This window comes from Ictalurus punctatus, chromosome 2 (genome assembly GCF_001660625.3).
Source record: "Ictalurus punctatus breed USDA103 chromosome 2, Coco_2.0, whole genome shotgun sequence".
In the NCBI taxonomy this organism is placed as follows: domain Eukaryota; kingdom Metazoa; phylum Chordata; class Actinopteri; order Siluriformes; family Ictaluridae; genus Ictalurus; species Ictalurus punctatus.
Genome location: NC_030417.2, coordinates 30,751,079 through 30,775,500, shown reverse-complemented (window position 1 = coordinate 30,775,500; position 24,422 = coordinate 30,751,079). Strand labels below are relative to the sequence as shown.

General features: G+C 36.0%; 1 protein-coding gene across 1 annotated transcript; it reads left to right on the top strand.

Moving 5' to 3' along the window:
- Positions 1-419: 419 nt before the first annotated feature.
- On the top strand, positions 420-23,780 carry LOC108277243 (uncharacterized). The gene is made up of 16 exons (XM_053677053.1): positions 420-597; positions 2,625-2,645; positions 4,441-4,603; positions 5,258-5,526; positions 5,957-6,102; positions 6,587-6,861; positions 10,208-10,218; positions 12,514-12,626; positions 12,736-12,869; positions 13,373-13,504; positions 16,056-16,129; positions 17,979-17,999; positions 19,846-20,008; positions 20,656-20,924; positions 21,355-21,500; positions 22,096-23,780. The coding sequence occupies exons 1-16, from the start codon at positions 537-539 to the stop codon at positions 22,369-22,371; spliced, it is 2,274 nt and encodes a 757-aa protein (XP_053533028.1). The 5' UTR covers positions 420-536; the 3' UTR covers positions 22,372-23,780.
- Positions 23,781-24,422: the final 642 nt, after the last annotated feature.

Here is a 24,422-nt window from a genome sequence, read left to right as displayed (position 1 = left end):
TAACATCAACTGAACATAATAGTTCACAAAGACATTGTCTTTGTGAACATGTAAATGTAAAATACTGCTTAATGTGTATGTAAATTTTTGTCCCACTGAAAATCTGATATGGTAAATAAAAGCTGAAATAAATCTGTCTGTTAAATAAAGTAGATACCTTAATTGACTTAACACAGGAAATGTATGGTAACATGAAATGTGTGGTGTTATACGAAATTGAGTTTGAATGTGATTAGTCTAGGTGTATGTAAACTTTTGACCTCAACTGTATATGTTTCATTGTTTATTTGGTATATTATTCTTCAATGTTGATCTCAAATCAGTTTTTCCTCCACCTAGTAATTACAAGTTGTACGGGGACCTATTTCTAGATCAGTGTGGGAAGTAACCTCTTGTGAGGAAGTATAAACAGGTGATGCAGGTTGGGGACGTTACAGTTTATGTGTGCAGCATTGAGGACGTTTCTAACATCGTATGTAGAGACACAAGACATCAAGAGACAGAAGACTGCCTGAAACCAGAGGAGACACAAGATCATGGACATCTATTTGAGGAAAATTGTGTGTGTTCTATGTGCTCTGCTCTTTAATGCTAGAGGTTGGTGTAAAAGAATTGCTCATTCTGATGATATTTTTAATATATTACATTTAAGGCAAAACACTAAAGGATAATAGGGTAATTTTTTTTAAACAATAGATATCAGAATTGTTAGTTGGTTGCTGAGACTCTTATACGTTTTCTTTTGTATGGAAACAAATATTTGCATTTATTTATACTAAGGAGGTTTCTTCTAATTAAATGTGTAAATAGGCATACATAATCTAATACATCATAAGCTAATCTAATGCATCTAGTCTAAAGCTAATCTAACACATCTAGTCTTTTGATGTTTGTTGTTACAATTAAAATATTTATTTTTACCATGAAGTACCATGTTTTCTATTAACATCATAAAAATTCATGTGATATGTTCAAAATTATGGTCACATTTATTTTCTCTAATTTTATTGTCTTGGCTGGAGCAATAACAGCTTCAGATGTTACACACACACACACACACACACACACAGTATGCTTGCATAAGGCAAAAATAACAGTGACAAAAGCATTTAACCATTTAGGTTAGGCATTTACCTGTTTGTGAGGTTTATGATAAGGTGGTGTCCGGGTGAACACAAACTTCACAAACTTGGTGATTAGCTTGAAATTGATTGATTGAATGAACAAGTCCATATTTGCAGTGTTTTTGTCAGTGTTTTACATACACAGCAAATTCACTCGTGTTTTATAGCTTAATGGTATTTATATAATTCTCAGTGACCAGTGTTAATTTAATACTCATGCCATTGTTAGTGTTTTAACTCCATGAGAGTGTTCATCTTTTTAGTCTAGTAGTGTTTAAGAAGAAACTCTGAGTGTGATTCACATGTACATATTTACAAAGGAGCCATACATTATTGTGGCTCTAATGATGAATTACCTGTAACTACTCAGGGCTTTGGCGGGGCGGAACACAGACACACTGGAGGCAGATTTAGGGGGAAAAGTGCTCTTTTATTTACAATGAGTGAAAGAGGGTGAGCGATGAGAAGGTGACGAGTGCAGGTGTAGAGCGTGGTCGTCCTGGCATTGGAAGTGGCGTTCAGGCTGCAGCAGCGTCGAGGCAGTACCCAGGGTGTGAGAGTCTGAGCGTGAGCACCTGTGGGTTAGGGTTAGGGTTAGGGTTACTGTGGTGCAGCTGGGGAGCGTAGTCTTCGGTGCCGGCAGCCTCTGTGTGAGAGGGACAGAGAAGAACATGCACTGTTTTATGCCATTTTAAGTATAAAAACATAAATCCAACCATTTCCATTCAAGTTAGTCCAGCTTATAAGGTTTATAAAGGAAATTGTGTATATCATAATGACACTTAAAGTGACATTTATATCAGGAAACAAGCTTTTCATGATTATATCACATGATATGATTGTGACGTTAAGGGATTTTCCCTTGGAGCTGGTGGGATAAGCACATCTTAAAGTATGTTTACTCACCGGGTCCATTGTGAACTGATGTGTGTTTTTCTCAGTATATTTGTTATTCTCTATATATCTGTATATTCTCTATTATCCACTTTGTATAATACGTTTTTAATATGTAAATTGAAATGCAAATTTGACTGGAATTGTAATTTTACTCTAATTAAAATCATTTGTCATTGAAATGTTACAATTGATAATCTACTAAAATAGCTTTGAACATTTGTTTTAAATTTACACCATTTTTTGTCAGTGACATTATATAGTGTTATATTTTTTACACAGATGTTCCTAGGCAGTTTATTTACTGTCATTATCTATGTTTATTGTTTTTTAGCATCATCAAAATTCATGTGATGTTGTGTTCAAAATTATACTCAATAAGCAAGAACATCCTTGTTCTTAAGAAAGCTCAAATCAATAATCAGTCAATAATCAGTCTCCCTAATACAGGGTTCACTTGATTTTTTAAGAAAATGTGCATATTGTATGCTCCTTATGATATATTTAGAAAGCAAAGGCTTTCCATACAGAATATGAATATACAGTGGTAAAACTCTGACATTGTTTGATAGAACATTAAACATTGCGCTCTTCCTTTTCCATTAGGTTCACTCTCCCAGCTAGATGGTAAGTTCTTGATTCAAAACACACACACACACACACACACACACACACACACACACACACACACACACATGCACGCACCCACATTATGTTTGTAAAATATGGTGACAAAAGCATATTATTTTTAGAACATAGATTAGAGACCACAAAGTGGATTTACCGGTTTGTGAGCAAACAGATTCAAGATAAGGTGCTTAAACTTGAAATTCATTTCATGAAGAAACGAGTGCATATTTCAGTGTTTTGTCAGTGATTTTACATGCACAGCAAATTCACTAGTGTAAGTGTTTATATACTTTTATAGTGTTTATATAATTCTCAGTGACCAGTGTTAATTTAACACTCATGCCATTGTTGGTGTTTTAACTCCATGTCAGTGTTCATCTATTTAGTCTAATAGTGTTAAAGAAGAAACTCTGTGTGTGAATCATATGTACAGATTTACGAAAGGGGCCATACATTATTGTGACTACCAAAGAGGAATTTCCATACAAACATAAACAGTATGTGCAACTGTAATGATCATGCAGTTTTCCCCCGTTTGATTCTTATATTTTCACATTGAGGTTTGTTCCACGTTATTTATATATTTTCACTTATGCTCAATTCTTTTCCCCTCATTTCCCCCACACAGTTAATTATTTTTCACATTAAAATTTTCCCCACAATTTATTTTTCACATGTAATTTTTTATCCCCATATGATTTATTTAGTTTCTTTTTCACATGTTAATTTATTATTATTATTATTATTATTATTATTATTATTATTATTATTATTATTATTATTATTATTATTTTATATGTAGGGAACGGGTTTGATTTTTCACATGATTTTTACATTTCATATATTATTCACATGGTGTTACATATATGTTTACTTGAACTCACTTTTGCAATTTCAGGGCATAATATCTTCACACATGTGATTACATATCACATAATCACACATGAACTGTACATTATGCGATTTTTTTCTGTTAGTGTAGAGAAGCTAAGACTAGAAATTCACATTGGCGATGTTGCTGTGTAAAATCCATAAACTTCCATTCAAAAGCAATGTGTTTTGGGATCGTAACTCCTGGAGAAAATTAGGAATGACAAACAAAATAGTAATACAAAAAAAGAATAGAACATTTTATTACATCAACATGTTACATTTATTGTTATAACATGCAGAAGGTGTATATTTGGTAATGTATGTATAGGTTACAGAAATCACAGTTACGCATAGACAAACGTCACAACCATAAAAACTGGGGAGAACTGCGGAAGCTTGGAGAAAGGAAAAAAATATGCCATAAAGTGAATACAATAAACTCAGTTGGGTATACAGTATAAGCACAAAGGACTGAATACAAACTAGGCACACAGACCGATACTGTAGGGTGGAGATTATATCAGGAAAGAACTCTAAGCAAAAACCAAAACCATTTCACTGTTGCCATACAAGCAGAGACGGAAATAAGGGAAAGCAAAGTCACGCCAATTGTGACATGTAGAAAAACAACTTTAAGAGCAGTTGAAATCTGAACCTCTTAGATAAGGACAAACAGCCACGTGAAAACATGACAAAAATATCTGCAGTGTAAAAATGACTACACAATTTGGTATCTGTAGGAGTACCCCAAGATGATGCTTATAAAAGCCTGAAAGCTTGTAATGGCCACTAATATCAATGGACTTAAAATATTTTAAAAATAATATTTCTTATATAAGTGGATGTTGTTCTTAACAAACAGTAAGATTGCAGTTAGAATAAAGATGTGTGTGTTTGTGACCTCCCTCTTTTCTACCAGTGTGTGGTCGGCCTCCACTGAACACCAAGATTGTGGGTGGTGAAAATGCTGCTCCCGGGTCCTGGCCTTGGCAGATCAGCTTTCAGACAAGTGGCAGCCATTTCTGTGGTGGCAGCCTGATCAATCAGAACTGGGTCTTATCAGCGGCTCACTGTTTCCAAAGGTATATAGGGAGTTATGATTGAGAGTCTAAAATAACCACAAAATAATAATGTAGATATTTGCATTGTCAGAATGTACAACACATAAGATGTCCCACGGTTTAATGGAAGTATGGTAGGTTATTACTCTTATATTGTATTTGGTTAAATGTGCATGTATTGTAACTCTGGGAGTGTAAAGCACTTTGGTCAACTCGCTATCCCTTATTTCCTTATGTTTTATATTTACAATAATCACATGAACACCAAATACAATAAATTTAAGGACAGTTAGATGCAGCAGAGTAAAGATGAGTCTTCAACAGTGATTTTAAATTGTTCAGTTTCATCACAAGATCAAATATGGACCACGAGGCTTTAGACTTCCATTGTGACTTTGGGACTCTTAAAAGAACTCTGTGTGGATCTTAAAAGTCTAGGCGATTGAAATAGTTGTAGAAGATCAGTAATATATTCTGGTGCCAATCCGTGTAAACCCTTAAAAAAACCCCATTAAAAGTACTTTATATGGAGCCCCGTATTTAACTGGGAGCCAGTGCAGGGAAGGAGAAATGCTTGCGTACTTCCTAGTGCCAGTCAGGAGTCTAGCCACTGCATTTTGCACTAACTGTAAGTGTGAGAATGAATTGTTTGACAGTCCTCCCTTTCATTTTCAGCTTTGCTGCAGATTCTATCACAATCTTACTAGGAATGCAAAGTCTGGAGGGGACTAATGCTAATTTGCAGGAAAGAAGCACTAGTAACATTATCATCCACCAAGGGTATGACCAAACCACCAAGGACAATGACATAGCGCTTGTCCAGCTCTCCTCTTCTGTGACATTCAATGATTATGTCATGCCGGTGTGCCTCGCAGCAAGCAGCAGTTCTTTTCCCGGTGGTACTAATGTCTGGGTCACAGGATGGGGTAGAATTGGTTCTAGCGGTGAGTACTGTTTAAGTCGTTTAATTCTATATATCAAGTTGATTTGAAAAAAAAAATCTGTAAAGAAATGAACCATTCCTTGCTTTGGAATGTAAATTATTCTTACCTCCTGAAAATCAAGCTGGTCAACCTGGTAACTTTTGTGCTGGTATGTTGAAAGTTTCTGAACTCCTGCTACTAATGCAACATCATAGATAAGTTTCTAAAATACCACTACTGAAATCTCTAACATTTACTGGTTAATTTAGTCAAGGAACAAGGAAACCGAAAATAACTGAATAGCTGGCAAAGGTACAGGTATACCAGTGTATCCAGATTGTTCTGTGTTTTGGTGGGTGGTAGCTGATCAGGCTAGATTTTTCAAAATAGTTTATAAATTGTACAGATACAAGAAAGCATTTTGGTAAAGGGGCATCATGTATCTCCACAGTGGATTTGCCGTCCCCTGGAACTCTGCAGGAGGTGGAGGTGCCGATTGTCAGTAACAGTTACTGTGCAAACAGATATGGAACTGGTTCTATCACAAACAATATGATGTGTGCTGGCTTTTCTCAGGGAGGAAAAGACTCATGCCAGGTAAGGAATCTAACACCTGACATACAACCCCAATTCCAGAAAAGTTGGGACGCTGTGTAAAATGTAAATAAAAACAGAATGCAATGATTTGCAAATCTCATAAACCCATATGTTGTTCACAATAGAACATAGAAAACATATTAAATGTTTAAACTGAGGAAATGTACCATCTTAAGAAAAAAATAAGGTAATTTTGAATTTGATGTAAGTAGTTGGGACGGGGCAACAAAAGGCTGGAAAAGTAAGTGTTACTAAAAATAAACAGCTGCAGGTTAATTGGCAACAGGTCAGTAACTTGACTGGGTATAAAAAAGAGTATCTTAGATAGGCAGAGTCTTTCAGAAGTAAAGATGGGCAGAGGTTCACCATTTTACAGAGCGTCCCAACTTTTTTGGAATTGGGGTTGTAATATTCCTGCTCACACTACCGTGTCATAGAAAATAGAAAAAGCAGGCATCTAGCTAACAGCTTCTTGTTCATGCAGGGGGATTCTGGAGGTCCACTGGTAGTCAAGGTCAATGGAACATGGGTTCAGGCTGGGATTGTGAGCTTTGGTAATGGTTGTGCTTTACCTAATTTCCCCGGTGTGTACACCAGAGTGTCTCAGTACCAAGACTGGATTAACAGCAAGATCAGCAGCAATCAACCAGGATTTGTTAAAGTCACAAATAGTGGCAATAGTAGCAATAGTGGCTTCCCCAACCTCTTGTGTCTGATCCTTTCTTTCTACATTATCCCCTTTCTCCTCTGCAACTTCTAGTGATATCAGTCAAATTAAACATCCAAGCGAAACAGAAGGAGCTAATATTACTGTATTTTGTCAATGCCTTACAAAGATCCACTCAACTTAACTTTCTACAAAATCAAAAAAATCTACAAAACTACATTTTAAAGATGCAGTTTAACTGCATGTGTAACAAAGACACAAAACACCATCTGACTCGTCTGATCATTAGTTAGTCTGCATCCTTGCTGAGGAACCCTTGCTTTTTTCTCCACACTGGTGCTCTCTTGCAACCGCTGTCTGCATTGCTTTCTTCACTGTCCAAATCAAAGCTCACCACAGGTTTAGTTAAAATTGTTCTGAATGACATGGGAAAGCGGAAGATCATCCAGAGATCTTTGAATGATGCTTTCCCACACTCCTGGTAACAAATGGCTATTTTTTTTTTTATCATCCCTTTATTGAGGTGTTACAGTTGTTACTTTTCTCAGCCACTATACTTGAACAATTCAAATAGCCTTATGAAAGCCACTGTAATAGAGTTCATAATGCAAAGCTTTATGTAACAGAACAATCAAGCCTAATGTGATAATATATAAAATAACATTGTGCCAAGGAGGAGGGAGGGGCCAGGCTGTGAGGATGCATGTCGTTATCTAATCAGTGTGAGAGAGTGATAAAGAGCATCTGGAAGTGCCAAAGGGAAAGAGAGAGACACATGTGTGCTTTGTGTTTGAGTTATGTTTGTGTGGTTTATGTTCTGTTTGAGATCTTTTTATTATTAAACTTTATGTTGATGTTCAGCCGGTTCCCGCCTCCTCCTTGCCCGTCTGTGAAGCGTGCTACAGTCATGATTTAATAAACATTGATAATGTAATTCATTTTTTTGTACATAATGTAGTGAGGTATTACATTGCATGTGGTTTATTACATTATACATTAGAATAAAATTGCATCCCAAAAGTAATAAAATAATGGCATCATTTTTTAACACAATTAATAATTAGTGTTTCATTGAAAAGAATATATGGCTGTATACTTTAAATGGACAAAGGTTCCAGATTTAGTCCCCCTTTGTTGTTATACAGTAATAACCTCCCCTCTTATGGGAAGTCTTTCTGCAAGATTTTGGAACTGTGGGGATTTGCTCATTCATCAACAAGAGCTTTAGGGCAAGAACTATATATTGTTTGGGCAAGAACCACATATTGGTTGGCAAATTAATAGCAGCATAAAGCATTTTAGTAAATTTATTGGGCCACCATGAGTCATGAGAGAAACTTCAATGCATCTTGGCAAAGATTCTACATTTCTCTAACTGTATTCCCACAACTGGTGTTATGATGGTGGTGGAAAGTGCTATCTAAGAGTCGTGCAAAAATCTCCAATAGCATTTTAGCCTTTTAGCCTGTTATGCCGATGCTTCTTATTTAAAGAAAGAAACGTGACTTAACATCATTGTAGATACCTGTAACAAGATACCTGTATCTTATTTATTTATGTTGCCCCTGCCAAAGAGACTGGAGGATTCGCCGTGATGGCTTCAGAAAGATAGGGTTACACTATTATAAATTGGTTGACCAGCCAATAAGTTCATTTCAGAAATATCTTTACCTCCAATGTGAACAGAAATAACACACATCCTGTAGATGTTTTCTGTTAGACAATTGATATAATGGTTTATTTAAAGAAGAGTGGATAAATAAACAATGCATATTGTTTGAAATAAAGTAATCTTTAGTAGAGATTAAAATTTTAAAGCTTTGTGTTGGCTAAGTGTAACAGTGGCTATGTTTTCATGCACATCAGTATTCTGATATTAATCAGAATCTGGAAATATTCTGATTTAGTATTGAGTCGTGTAAACACCCCAATCTGATCGCCAGATTCAGATTATGACAATATTCTGATTCCCCAAATTCTGGTTCCCAGCCCTGGAATACGCTAAATTTAATCTGAAATTTGTTGCATGTAGACACTTTCTTCAGAAAATCCACTGAAAGGAGATATATGCGCATACTCAGTTTGCAAGGAATTGTGGGTGGTAACAGATGCTTACCTGTAGGCTAGGTATTTAGGAATGGCAACTCAGGCACACTTCCATCTAGTATGTAAACAGGAATATTCTGATTCCTGTATCATATAAATCATATAAACATTGTATTCGGAATATGGCTGCAACCCGAATATAGACCTTAATCGGAATTTGATGCGCATGTAAACAGCCAGTGACACCAGGTATCTAAATCTGATCAAAAAACTCTGCTCCACTGGCTCCAGCTGCTGGTAGCTGTATGACATTGTGGGATTTCTGCTGCTCTTGTTTGCAAATGAAGATGTAATGGGATGTGCTCAGCTGAAATCTTCTTCATTCAGCCTGGATACTCTCTCCTGGACAACTCTGAAGTGACTTCAATGTGGGGTTTCTGCTCAATGATATTCCCCAATTTTCTAAACCAATTGATTGACCATGGAGCATTCCATGAAGGCAAACCTGCAGAGCATCCCTCACTGAATACTATATGCCCTACAGTAGCACTAATACCTCCAATATTTCTTGTCTTTCAGAAACCAGTGCTAACCAAGGAAGAACTGGCTGATTGACAGTGGTATTTACTGCAAATATAGTGTCATACATAAGTTTGTGACTTTGCTCACAACTATGTGTCGTTCACATACTTCACTTGTATGTATACATAGTTCACACTATTTGTATATACAAGACAGTAAGTAAGTTAATCTCACCACTTCTGGAGGGTAGGAAGGGTGAAAAAGAATGGAAGGAGAAATGTGTCACTACAGTCTGAATTTGATATTAATCGGGTCTGGAAAGTTTTTGTTGGCACAATCAATTTCAAATTCAGAATTAAATTTCCAAAATGCTACATGCAGGGACTTTAGAAAAGCAAAGGAGAGCAGATTTGACTGCCATCACTTCAGTCTTTGAGCCAGTAATGTAGTGTTTTGTAAAGTTTAATCTGAACACGAAGACCTGAATCTGAAATGGATTGTGCCACCCAAAATTTAATTAGAAGTTTCTACACCTGATTATTATAAAATTACATTTTATCTCTGGAATATCATTTGATGTAATTAAACATTTACTGCCAAGTTTCTGGTTCAAGAGACTCATGGCCATCAAAATGGTTGATGCAGTAACTGGTGTTATTTTGTTTCGTATGAATTAAGCAATTTTGTACTAAAGGAACAGTTCAACTAAAATGCTATTGTTGCAGGTTATGAATACAACGTTCATTGTTAACTTGTTCTAACTATATTCACTGTTATAAGTGAACTCCGTCACTGATACTCTTTCCGTCTCAGCACATGGGTGGGGCAGGTGGCACAGTGAAATATTGTGAGCTGTATTTATCATTGCAGCTCTTCAGAAAGTCAGTTTCAGAAGCTTTGAGAAGGCAAATCTCTCTCTCTCTCTCTCTCTCTCTCTCTCTCTCTATTGAGTCACCTTGCCTTTAATGTGTATAGTGTGACTTTTGCTAAATAAAGATTGTAAACAGTCAAAAGTCTCTCTCTCTCTCTCTCTCTCTCTCTCTCTCTCTCTCTCTCTCTCTCTCTCTCTCCCCCTCTCCAAGCACCAATACAGAATGAGACAAAATATGAAATGTACATGATGATGATCATCATTGTACAGAGAAAAGATTAATGGCTTAGATCAGTGACAAATTTGGAGAAACCTTTTAGGTCTGTGGCAGGACATACCCAGATTGTTAGTCGCCTAGAGACATACCTAGAGAGATACACATTACACCAAAGTTCAATAGAAGGCATGTACAGAATTCCAGCACATACTTCCACACTATCTGCTATTCAAAAATTAGAATGACCACAAATAAAATAATTTATTGGAGATGTGACTCAAGTGTTGTTCTGAGAAGTGATGACGGACAATCATTTAAATGGAACTTAAATTAATTTACTTAAACATTGTGCCACATGGTAGTACATGTATTACACAGCTTTCTAACGAGAGAGAGCAGGAAAAAAACGTGTCTTTGAAAAAGAACTCTCAGGACACGAGCGCTCTCTAGTGGTTGATATAAACGTTACAGTCATACAAACTTCTGCTTGAAACAACCTTACATCACTTGTTACTTATATTCTGTTTAACATATAAATCAGACTATTCTGGTAAGAGTGTTTGTATTCCAACATCAGGAACATATATAGAGATAATTATATAAATGTATTCATTCATGTAAGCTGCCTGTCTGATTCATTTCAGTTCAAATTTATTTATTAAGTGAGTTGTACTACAAATTGTTTCATAAAGCAGCTTAAAAGGAATTCAGCAAGGAAGTGCTCCCTGAAAGATATCTGTTTGATTGTTTGTTTGGTATATTGTTTGGTGAACTCAGGTCAGTTTTGCCTTCACCTAGTGATTATAAGTTAAAGATGTGGGTAAGGGGAGCTAGTTCTAGATCAGTGTGGGAAGCAATCCCTCGTGAGTGTATAAAAGCAGGTTGTGCAGGTAGGGAAGGTTACAGTTTACATGTGCTTGGAATATAAGAAGAAGTAAAAGTCTAATACATTTAGAGACACAGGACACCAGGAGACAGAAAACTACCTGAAACCAAAGGAGACACAGCATCATGGAAATTAATTTGTCGAAAGTCATGTGTGTTGTATGTGCTGTACTCCTTAATGCTACAGGTAGGTGTAAAGTTAATGCTGGTTCTGATGAATATTACATTGAACATATCATATATTACATTATATATCAAGCAAGGTTTGAAAAATGGGATATAGAGGTATGTGTAGAACTTTTATTATATTGTATGAAAATACAAGCGAACCGGTTTTGTTATTGTATTACACTATATTGTGTCCTCCAGTTCGACATTTCAATGATTTGATGCCTCGCCCAAAGTTAAATAGGCTGAGAGAGAGAGAGTACAATGTAGAGTTACATTTAGCAGCATATCATAACATCAAGCTTCATGCTTTATTACTGCTTTTAATCTGTCTATGAATGACAACAAACTCATTTCTGAACACAGCTCTGTTCTTGTACCTTTTTTCATTTTAATTCCTAAAATAATAAAAAACCTTATCAGCAGGGGTTATGATATTTACTACAATAAGAAGTTCCTTTCACATTTTTGTGTAATTCAAGACTGGAATCACCAAATGGTAATGTTTCGGGGTGGGCGATATGACTTCAATCTTACCTCATGATAGCGATACGTTTTCTCAGGTAGGTCTATCAGTATTCAAGTACAAAATACAGAAATTGAATAAAGCAATTAAATGTAAAATAAAATAGTCTTCACTGTATGACATACATAAACTGTTGCAATCAAAAGTATTCAACCCCCATTGCAAATCAGATTTATTGTCAAAATGTACAGACTTTCAGCTGTTTGCAATGAACAAATCAAACAAAAGTAATTGAAATAGTTCTACACAATGAATGCTTCAAGTGTTTTTTTTTTTTTAAAAAAAAAACAACTTATGATTTCTCCAATCTCCAAATTTTATTTATATATATATATATATATATATATATATATATATATATATATATATATATATATATATATATATATATAAAATAAATTACCAGTATATATATATATATATATATAAAATAAATTACCAGTAATGACTAAAATTGGCCACTGATTTACAATCATGATTTCCATTAATGCCACTCCTGTGTATTCTAGATGTGGTCAGGCATTTTGGGGACAAGTTGACGGATTTTGAACTGAAAGAGATCAGGGAATACTCTGAGCTCTGGTACCTGGGCAAGGCTGAATCGAATGGCAACAACATACATGTAACAGTCAATCTGTTCTTTTGGCCTGATGGATATTTCGGTAACTATTGTTTTGTTTTATCAGTGAAACATCATTAAAATTGACTGGTTTTGAATCGTGTGTTTGCAGGTTTCCCCTGATCATATAGCTTACCACTATGAGGTGTTGGAACTGCTTGGAAAAGGATCCTTTGGACTGGTTTCTAAGTGTCTGGATCACAAGACCAATGAGATGGTGGCTGTTAAAATCATTCAAGACATGAGGTAAGTATATTACACTCTATTGTTTTTATGTCTTATTATATGGTATTACTACATGGGGAACAGAAGAAACATTGGTTTACATTATTAAAGCTGTGTAGTGTAGATTGAGCACTGAGATTTATTTACAAATTGTCCCAGTCCTATAATTACATACAACTGATGAATGAGAAGGGTTTAGTGAAGTTAGAGATTTCCTTAAGTTAGACCAATGAGGAAATTCTTCACTGCTGGGAGCACATATATGGATCTTAAAAGTGGACTGCCCCTGTCATATTCCCCCTATAAGATCCTTAATCCAATGTACTAATATTGTACATTGTTTATATTTCTTTTTTATCATCAAATATGAAATTGATGAAGATCAATACTGCTTTTGAAACATGTGTACACTCATTTGGATGAAAGTCCAAGCCTCTGAGAAAAGAACTAACAGTTTATCCTTTACTGTAAGGGAATTTTTCAGTGTGCTGTTGTAGAATTAATTTGATTTGTTCTCCATTCAGAACTTACAGGGAAGAGGTAGAAATCCTCAATAGTTTGAGGAAGAAAGACAGAAATGACAGTTGCAACATCGTCTTTATGAAGACCCACTTTTACCTCCGCGGACGTCTTTGTATCGTCTATGAGCTCCGTGGGTGAGTGCATTTGAATGTGTGGGCATGTCTGACCTGATCCAGACCATATCATTTCAAAGGAAAATATTTGGAAAATATTTAAAGTAACCAGTATATGTCAAGTTTCATCTCAGATCCTTTCCCATGCTTGAGGATCTTACTAGTGACAGGTCTGTGACAGGAACTTTTCATTTCAAATTTACAATTCAGGCTTAATTTAAAAAATCTAAATAAATTAAACAATCTCCAAAGGTGCATAGGTGCACTATTGTTATTCTACCTCTTCTTCTTCTTCTTCATCTTGTTCTGGCTAGGGTGTCTATGGAAGCTCACAGAACCATCTGGTAAAAAGTTGTGAAATTTGGCACACTAATTGGGGTGGGTCTAAGGAATATCTGACCAAATTTGGGTCAAGTGCTGCCAATGATCTAGTGCCACCATCGGGTCCAATTTGGGCCTAATTTGTAAGCATGTTTATGGTCATAACTTTTTGAACTGTGTGTCTAAAATTGAAACGCCCTGGATCAAGATGAGTTCAACACACCCTATGATTTCTGCCTATTGAGATTTTCTGCCATCCTTGGATTTTTTTTTCAAAAACTTTTTTTTGTTTTGCTACTCCTCCTACAAATTAACAAATTTAATGATTTGGCACACATCATCTTCAGAGTAAATCTCATGGTTTGTTCATAATGGGCCAATGAATCTGACAGCAAAGCCACCAAACAGGAAGTGAGGCTGAATCTCAGCAACAACTTTGCAAGGCATCTTCAGGACCATGACCTGAGGCTATGCAACAAATTGTGTGCCAGTGCCACCTTCTGTTCCAAAGTTACAATAACATGTTTATATCTAAAGTCCATTTTTGCTACTCCTCCTCCAAATTGTGTCAAAATTTGGCTCACATCATCTTGAGACCTGAACAAAAGGGATCAGTAAAAAACTGGTCTCCTGTAATGTGCTTGCAAATGCAAAGACATTATGTGAGGGTGTTTATCTCAGCAATGTATATACTGCTAACAAAACTCCAGACCACATCTTGAACTGTAGCCAAAAACTGTAACAACTTTCATTTTTTTCCTTATAACATTTGAAGAGTTTTTACTAAATTTAGTCCTTTTTTCCTGTAATTCCCTGGAGTATTCAGCAAATTCATCTTGAGACCTGCCTAAATAACTGTCTACTGTCATTCTAGCTGTTCACTGTGCTATAATACAGACAACACATGAATGAGTGATTAATAGCAAATCGCATTTTTATAGAGCAATTTTCAAAAAAGTATATATTTTTAAATAAAATACAATATAAAACATAAGTTTGGTGAGATACTTGGACAAAGAGTTGAAAAATGGCCCAGACTAAAAAAGACAAATACTTTAGATGTTTTGAAAACAATTTGCAAGAAAGAAAAAAAAAAATCAGGTCAGACCAGTAGCAATCACGATCACTGCAGGTACGGCAGATTAATCAAACAACAAATGTAAAGGGTTGAGCAAAAATTTAAAAACTAACAAGTTAATGTCAAACAATCATGCAAACAATATAGAACTGGCAAGGCCGAGAATCAAAGTCGAGGAAATAGACAAAGTCAAAACCAGACTAACACCATGCGCTCATAGCTTGGCAACCAACAGAGATAACATCAACTGAACATAATACTTCACAAAGACATTCCTTGTGAGCGAATCTTAAGTAGTGTGGAGAGAGTGTCAGTGTGATTGGGAACAGGTGTGTGTTAGTTCTCAGGAGAAGGTGCCGTGTCTGTGTGTAGTTTTGGGAGTTGTCCACCATGTTTGTAGTTTGCGGTGCTTTCTGGGAAATGGAGTCACTAGCCATGACATGACAGGTGCCAAAAACAAAACAGAATGTTTGCATGACAGTTCTGTGGATGGAAACGCCTTGTTGGCCAGACTGGTTCAAGCTGCCAAGTAGGATATAATAACTCAAATATGTCACCAAATACCATTCTTAAATTAGTACTTTATTTAAAAAAAAGAAAATTTGTGTTGTCTGTGTTTTTCTTTCCCAACAGAGTTTTTTAGACTGATAATATTCTTAGTGCATGACCTAGTGAACCAGTAGCCAAATGTCATAAATGTAATGTAAATGTAAAATACTGGTTGAAGTGTATGTAAATTTTTGTCCCACTGAAAATCTAATATGGTAAATAAAAGCTGAAATAAATCTGTCTGTTAAATAAAGTAGATACCTTAATTGACTTAACACAGGAAATGTATGGTAACATGAAATGTGTGGTGTTATACGAAATTGAGTTTGAATGCCATCAGCCTAGGTGTATGTAAACTTTTGGCCTCAACTGTATATGTTTCATTGTTTGTTTGGTATATTATTCTTCAATGCTGATCTCAAATCAGTTTTTCCTCCACCTAGTAATTACAAGTTGTACAGGGACTGATTTCTAGATCAGTGTGGGAAGTAACCTCTTGTGAGGAAGTATAAACAGGTGATGCATTTGGGGAGGTTACAGTTTGTGTGCAGCATTGAGGACGTTTCTAACATCGTATGTAGAGACACAAGACATCAAGAGACAGAAGACTGCCTGAAACCAGAGGAGACACAAGATCATGGACATCTATTTGAGGAAAATTGTGTGTGTTCTATGTGCTCTGCTCCTTAATGCTAGAGGTTGGTGTAAAAGAATTGCTCATTCTGATGATATTTTTAATATATTACATTTAAGGCAAAACACTAAAGAAGAATAGGGTCATTTTTTTTAAACAATAGATATCAGAATTGTTAGTTGGTTGCTGAGACTCTTATACGTTTTCTTTTGTATTAAAACAAAAATTTACATTTATTTATACTAAGGAGGTTTCTTCTAATTAAATACGTATAAATAAGCATACATAAACTAATACATCTAAAGCTAATCTAATACATCTAGTCTTTTGATGTTTGTTGTTAGAATTAAAATATTTATTTTACCATGAAGGTGCTCTCATGAGAAAAAAATGTTACAGAACTGTTTGCTGGAAAATTATTAATTTATTGTTTAATCAAGAAAAGAACATGCACCGTTTTATGACATTTTCAGTATAAAAACATAAATCCAAAAATAGATTTATATCCTTTTAATATCCTTTTAAATAGGGATAGGAATGAACATGAAAAACGTCATTAATGCTGGTCATAGAAAAAAAATATATATCTTGAGGAAAACAGTTTTAAAAATACAGCATGGATTAATGCAGATCAATAAAGTTTATCTTATCTAAATGCTTTTCCAGTTTCTGGAATTTTCTAGTTAGTGCAGCTTATAAGGTGTATAAAGGAAATTGTGTATGTCATAATGACATGTAAAGTAAGATATCAGGAAACAAGCTTTTCCTGGATATATCACATGATGTAATTTTAACATGATGTGAAGTTTGTGAGGCTGTGAGGCTTAAGCTTTCTTCAGTTTCAGCTAATACAGTTGGCACACATAAACAATAACAGTGAAATGAACATTTTTCTGTTTTGACATTTTTATTACTACAGTTTACAAGAATACATGTTAAAGATACAATTTATCCTACCATGTGTAAAATTTGGGGGGGGGGGGGGGGGGTTTTGATTGAACTATTACTGTTGAATTCAAGTACTTTGGAAGCACTGAGCACTGAGCACTTCTTTACTCATCTATATTAGCCTTGGAACTGTTGGAATATTTGCATTGTAAAGTATGTTTACTCGCTGTACCCGTTGTGAACGGATGTGTTTTTTCTCTCAGTATATTTGTTATTCTCCGTATCTGAATATCTGTAATCTGTATATTCACTATTATCCACTTTTGTATAAAAAGTTTTTAATACATAAATTGAAAGGCACGTAGTTGCTTATACAATTTGACTAGAATTGTAATTTTACTCTAATTAAAATGATTTGTTTCACTCAAATTTTGAAGTTGATAATCTACAAAATTAGCTTTGAAGATTTGTTTTAAATTTACACTATTTTTTGTCAGTGACATTGAACTATATAATTTGTACAAACTGTCCTAGGCACTAGCAAAGTGTCCTAGGCATAAATCAAGTTGGTTTATCTACTGTCATGATGAATTAGGTCTTTTGTTTTATATTAGCATTATAAAAATTCATGTGATGTCATGTTCAAAATTATAGTGATATTAATATTTACTCATTTTATTGTCTTGGCTGGAGCAATAACATCCTCAGATGTTACACACACACACACACACACACACACACACACACACAGTATGCAAAAATATCGGTGAAAAAAGCATCTTATTTTTAGAACAGACGTTAGGCATTTACCTATTTGTGACATTGATGATCAGGTGGTGTCAGGTGAACACAAACTTCAACTTGGTGTTTTTCTTGAAATTTATTTCATGAATGAGTCCATATTTGCAGCGTTTTTACAGAAAACACTCCATACAGAAATACAGAATATGAATATACAGTGATAAAACTCTGACATTGTTTGATGGAGCACTAAACGTTGTGCTTGTCTCTTCCTTTTCCATTAGGCTCACTCTCCCAGCTAGATGGTAAGTTCTTGATTCAAAACACACACACACACACACACACACACACACACACACACACACACACACACACACACACACACACACACACACTCACACACACTCACACACACACACGGTATGCTTGTAAAATAATGGTGACAAAAGCGTATTATTTTTAGAACATTAGACACCACAAAGTGGATTTACCGGTTTGTGAGCAAACAGATTCAAGATAAGGTGCTTAAACTTGAAATTCATTTCATGAAGAAACGAGTGCATATTTCAGTGTTTTGTCAGTGATTTTACATGCACAGCAAATTCACTAGTGTAAGTGTTTATATACTTTTATGGTGTTTATATAGTTCTCAGTGATCAGTGTTAATTTAACACTCACGCCATTGTTGGTGTTTTAACTCCATGTCAGTGTTCATCTATTTAGTCTAATAGTGTTAAAGAAGAAACTCTGTGTGTGAAGATATATACAGAATGACAAAAGGGGCCATACATTATTGTGACTACCAAAGAGGAATTTCCACACAAACATAAACAGTATGTGCAACTGTAATGATCATGCAGTTTTTCCCCATTTGATTCTTATATTTTCACATTGAGGTTGGTTGCACATTATTCATGTATTTTCACTTATGTTCAATTATTTTTTCACCTCATTCCCGTCACATAGTTAAATATTTTTCACATTAAATTTTTCCCCACGATTTATTTTTCACATGTAATTTTTATCCCCATATGATTTATTTAGTTTCTTTTTCACATGTTAATTTATTATTATTATTATTATTATTATTATTATTATTATTATTATTATTATTATTATTATTTTATATGTAGGGAACAGGTTTGATTTTTCACATGATTTTTACATTTCATATATTATTCACATGGTGTTACATATATGTTTATTTGAATTCACTTGTGCAATTTCAGGGCATAATATCACGTGATTACATATCACAAAATCACACATGAACTGTACAGTATGCGATTTTTTTCCATGAGTGCAGAGAAGCTAAGACTGGAAATCCACATTGGCGATGTTGCTGTGTAAAATCCATAAACTTCCATTCAAAAGCAATGTGTTTTGGGATCGTAACTCCTGGAGAAAATTAGGAATGACAAACAGAATAATAATACAAAAAAATAATAGAACATTTTATTACATCAACATGTTACATTTATTGTTTTAACATACAGAAGGTGTATATTTGGTAATGTATGTATAGGTTACAGAAATCACAGTTACACATAGAAGGTGTTCCAGATTAGGGAAACAGACAAACGTCAAAACCAGAAAAACTGGGGAGAACTGCGGAAGCTTGGAATAAGGAAAACAAATATGGTGTAGTAATAACGTGAATGGGATAAACTCAGTTGGGTATGCACTATAAGCACAAAGGACTGAATAGAAACTAGGCACACAGACCGATACTGTAGGTGGAGTTTATATCAGGAACGAACTGTAAACAAAAAACAAAACCATGACGCTGTTGCCATACAAGCAGAGACGGAAATAAAGGGAGAGCAAAGTCATGCCAGCTTTAGGAGCAGCTGAAATCTGAACCTAATAGATAAGGACAGACAGCCAAGTGAAAACACAACAAAAAATATCTGCAGTGTAAAAATGACTACACAATTTGCAGCTGTGGCTCAGGTAGTAGAGCGGGTTGTCCACTAATCGTAGGGTTGGCGGTTTGATTCCTGGCCCGCATGACTCCACATGCCGAAGTGTCCTTGGGCAAGACACTGAACCCCAAGTTGCTCCCGATGGCAAGTTAACGCCTTGCATCTGCTACCACTGGAGCAGGTAGAATAAAGACGTGTGTTCTGTGACCTCCCTCTTTTCTACCAGTGTGTGGTCGGCCTCCACTGAACACCAAGATTGTGGGTGGTGAAAATGCTGCTCCCGGGTCCTGGCCTTGGCAGATCAGCTTCCAGACAAGTGGCAGCCATTTCTGTGGTGGCAGCCTGATCAATCAGAACTGGGTCTTATCAGCTGCTCACTGTTTCCAAAGGTATATATGGAGTTATGATTGAGAGTCTAAAATAACCACAAAATAATAATGTAGATATTTGCATTGTCGGAGTGTACAACACATAATATGTCCCATGGTTTAATAGAAGTAGGTCATTACTGTTATATTGTATTTGGTTAAATGTGCATGTATTGTAACTCTGGGAGTGTAAGGCACTTTGGTCAACTCGCTATCCCTTATTTCCTTATGTTTTATATTTACAATAATCACATGAACACCAAATACAATAAATTTAAGGACAGTTAGATGCAGCAGAGTAAAGATGAGTCTTCAACAGCGATTTAAAAGATTCAGTTTCATGACAAGATCAAATATGGACCACGAGGCTTTAGACTTCCATTGTGACTTTGGGACACTTAAAAGAACTCTGTGTGGATCTTAAAAGTCTAGGCGATTGAAATAGTTGTAGAAGAAGTTGTAGAAGTAATATATTCTGGTGCCAATCCGTGTAAACCTTTAAAATACCCATTAAAAGTACTTTATATGGAGCCCCGTATTTAACTGGGAGCCAGTGCAGAGAAGGAGAAATGCTTGCGTACTTCCTAGTGCCAGTCAGGAGTCTAGCCACTGCATTTTGCACTAACTGTAAGTGTGAGAATGAATTGTTTGACAGCTTTCATTTTCAGCTTTGCTGCAGATTCTATCACAATCTTACTAGGAATGCAAAGTCTGGAGGGGACTAATGTTAATTTGCAGGAAAGAAGCACTAGTAACATTATCATCCACCAAGGGTATGACCAAAACACCAATGACAATGACATTGCGCTGGTCCAGCTCTCCTCTTCTGTGACATTCAATGATTATGTCATGCCGGTGTGCCTCGCAGCAAGCAGCAGTTCTTTTCCCGGTGGTACTAATGTCTGGGTCACAGGATGGGGTAGAATTGGTTCTAGCGGTGAGTACTGTTTAAGTCGTTTAATTCTATATATCAAGTTGATTTGAAAAAAAAAATCTGTAAAGAAATGAACCATTCCTTGCTTTGGAGTGTAAAATATTCTTACCCCCTGAAAATCAAGCTGGTCAACCTGGTAACTTTTGTGCTGGTATGTTGAAAGTTTCTGAACTCCTGCTACTAATGCAACATCATAGATAAGTTTCTAAAATACCACTACTAAAATCTCTAACATTTACTGGTTAATTTAGTCAAGTAACAGGGATACTGAAAATAACTGACTAGCTGGCAAAGGTACAGGTATACCAGTGAATCCAGCTTGTCCTGTGTTTTGGTGGGTGGTAGCTGATCAGGCTGGATTTTTCAGCAGAGTTTATAAATTGTATATTTACAAGAAAGCATTTTGGTAAAGGGGCATCATGGGTCTCCACAGTGAATTTGCCGTCCCCTGGAACTCTGCAGGAGGTGGAGGTGCCGATTGTCAGTAACAGTGACTGTGCAAACGGATATGGAACTGGTTCTATCACAAACAATATGATGTGTGCTGGCTTTTCTCAGGGAGGAAAAGACTCATGCCAGGTAAGGAATCTAACACCTGACATACAACCCCAATTCCAGAAAAGTTGGGACACTGTGTAAAATGTAAATAAAAACAGAATGCAATGATTTGCAAATCTCATAAACCCATATGTTGTTCACAATAGAACATAGAAAACATATCAAATGTTTAAACTGAGGAAATGTATCATCTTAAGAAAAAATAAGGTAATTTTGAATTTGATGGCCACAACATGTCTCAAAAGTTGGGTCAGGAGCAACAAAAGGCTGGAAAATAAGTGTTACTAAAAATAAACAGCTGGAGGTTAATTGGGAACAGATCAGTAACATGATTGGGTATAAAAAGAGTATCTTAGAGAGGCAGAGTCTTTCAGAAGTAAAGATGGGCAGATGTTATGCCTCTTTTATACCCAATCATGTTACTAACCTGTTGCTATTTAACTGAATTAGTTGCAAAATGTTTCTCCAGCTGTTTCTTTTTAGCAACACTTTCACTAAACACTTTTGCTAAACTCCAACTTTTTTGGAATTGGGGTTGTAATATTCCTGCTCACACTACAGTGTTATAGAAAATAGAAAAAGCAGGCATCTAGCTAACAGCTTCTTGTTCATGCAGGGGGATTCTGGAGGTCCACTGGTAGTCAAGGTCAATGGAACATGGGTTCAGGCTGGGATTGTGAGCTTTGGTAATGGTTGCGCTTTACCTAATTTCCCCGGTGTGTACACCAGAGTGTCTCAGTACCAAGACTGGATTAACAGCATGATCAGCAGCAATCAAGCAGGATTTGTTAAAGTCACAAATAGTGGCAATAGTAGCAATAGTGGCTTCCCCAACCTCTTGTGTCTGATCCTTTCTTTCTCCATTATCCCCTTTCTCCTCTGCAACTTCTAGTGATATCAGTCAAATTAAACATCCAAGCGAAACAGAAGGAGCTAATATTACTGTATTTTGTCAATGCCTTACAAAGATCCACTCAACTTAACTTTCTACAAAATAAAAAAAATCTACAAAACTACATTTTAAAAATGCAGTTTAACTGCATGTGTAACAAAGACACAAAACACCTGTCACGAGTTCCCCTTTAAGCAGTGTGCTGTGGAGCATGTGAGCGCGCATGCACGAGCAGGTGCGCGAGCACCTGCTTTTCCCTTGTTGACAATCGTGACATTTCGACACGTGCATCTGTTATGTTTTGTTAGGTCTCCTCCCTGTTCCGTCATTGGCTATGGTGTCACGTGTGTCTGTATTGCCCTCAGCCGTCAGCCATTACAAGGCTGATTATGTTTGTATATATACCGCTCGCCTCCCAGCACACGGTGCGGAATATTAGATTAGAGTAAATATAGATAGTCATGGTCATGGTCATGGTCATGGTCATAGTCATAGTCATAGTCATAGTCATAGTCATAGTCATGCTTCGTTTGTTTAGTTCACGCTGGTTTCTCCGCTCCCAGTTCATAGTCATAGCTTATGTTTCATGTTTTGTATCTTGACCCTGTTTTCTGTGACCACGACCTTGATTCCTGACTAGCCCTGTGTAAGCCTCATTGCCGATTGCCTGACCTCTTGCATGTTTATGGATTACGTTTTTTGGATCACGTTTTGGATTTTCCTGCTTGTGTCTCTCTACAATAAAACTGTTTAACCTGCGATTGCATCCGTCATATCTCCGTTACGTCACGAAACGTGACAACACCATCTGACTCGTCTGATCATTAGTTAGTCTGCATCCTTGCTGAGGAACCCTTGCTTGTTTCTCCAGTCTGGTGCTCTCTTGCAACCGCTGTCTGCATTGCTTTCTTCACTGTCCGAATCAAAGCTCACCACAGGTTTAGTTAAAATTGTTCTGAATGACATGGGAAAGTGGAAGATCATCCAGAGATCTTTGAATGATGCTTTCCCACACTCCTGGTAACAAATGGCTTTTTTTTGTTGTTTTTTTTAAATCATCCCTTTATTGAGGTGTTACAGTTATTACTTTTCTCAGCCACTGTACTTGAACAATTCAAATAGCCTTATGAAAGCCACTGTAATAGAGTTCATAATGCAAAGCTTTATGTAACAGAACAATCAAGCCTAATGTGATAATATTGTAAAACAATATTGTGCCAAGGAGGAGGGAGGGGCCAGGCTGTGAGGATGCATGTCGTTATCTAATCAGTGTGAGAGAGTGATAAAGAGCATCTGGAAGTGCCAAAGGGAAAGAGAGAGACACATGTGTGCTTTGTGTTTGAGTTATGTTTGTGTGGTTTATGTTCTGTTTGAGATCTTTTTATTATTAAACTTTATGTTGATGTTCAGCCGGTTCCCGCCTCCTCCTTGCCCGTCTGTGAAGCGTGCTACAGTCAAGATTTAATAAACATTGATAATGTAATTCATTTTTTTGTACATAATGTAGTGAGGTATTACATTGCATGTGGTTTATTACATTATACATTAGAATAAAATTGCATCCCAAAAATAATAAAATAATAGCATAATTTATTAACACAATTAATAATTAGTGTTTCAATGAAAAGAATATATGGCTGTATACATTAAATGGACAAAGGTTCCAGATTTGGTCCCCCTTTGTTGTTATACAGTAATAACCTCCCCTCTTATGGGAGGTCTTTCTGCAAGATTTTGGAACTGTGGGGATTTGCTCATTCATCAACAAGAGCTTTAGGGCAAGAACTATATATTGTTTGGGCAAGAACCACATATTGGTTGGCAAATTAATAGCAACGTAAAGCATTTTAGTAAATTTATTGGGCCACCATGAGTCATGAGAGAAACTTCAATGCATCTTGGCAAAGATTCTACATTTCTCTAACTGTTTTCCCACAACTGGTGTTATGATGGTGGTGGAAAGTGCTATCTAAGAGTCGTGCAAAAATCTCCAATAGCCGTTTAGTTTTGTACATATCTGGTAACTGCAAAGCCCATAGCATATGAGTTAC

Bases quoted from the DNA above. Each gene is read 5' to 3' on its own strand.
- LOC108277243 (XM_053677053.1), top strand. From the start codon at position 537: ATGGACATCTATTTGAGGAAAATTGTGTGTGTTCTATGTGCTCTGCTC. The intron at 18,000-19,845 runs GTAAGTTCTTGA...CTTTTCTACCAG, and splicing joins CTCACTCTCCCAGCTAGATG to TGTGTGGTCGGCCTCCACTG. The intron at 21,501-22,095 runs GTAAGGAATCTA...TTGTTCATGCAG, and splicing joins GAGGAAAAGACTCATGCCAG to GGGGATTCTGGAGGTCCACT.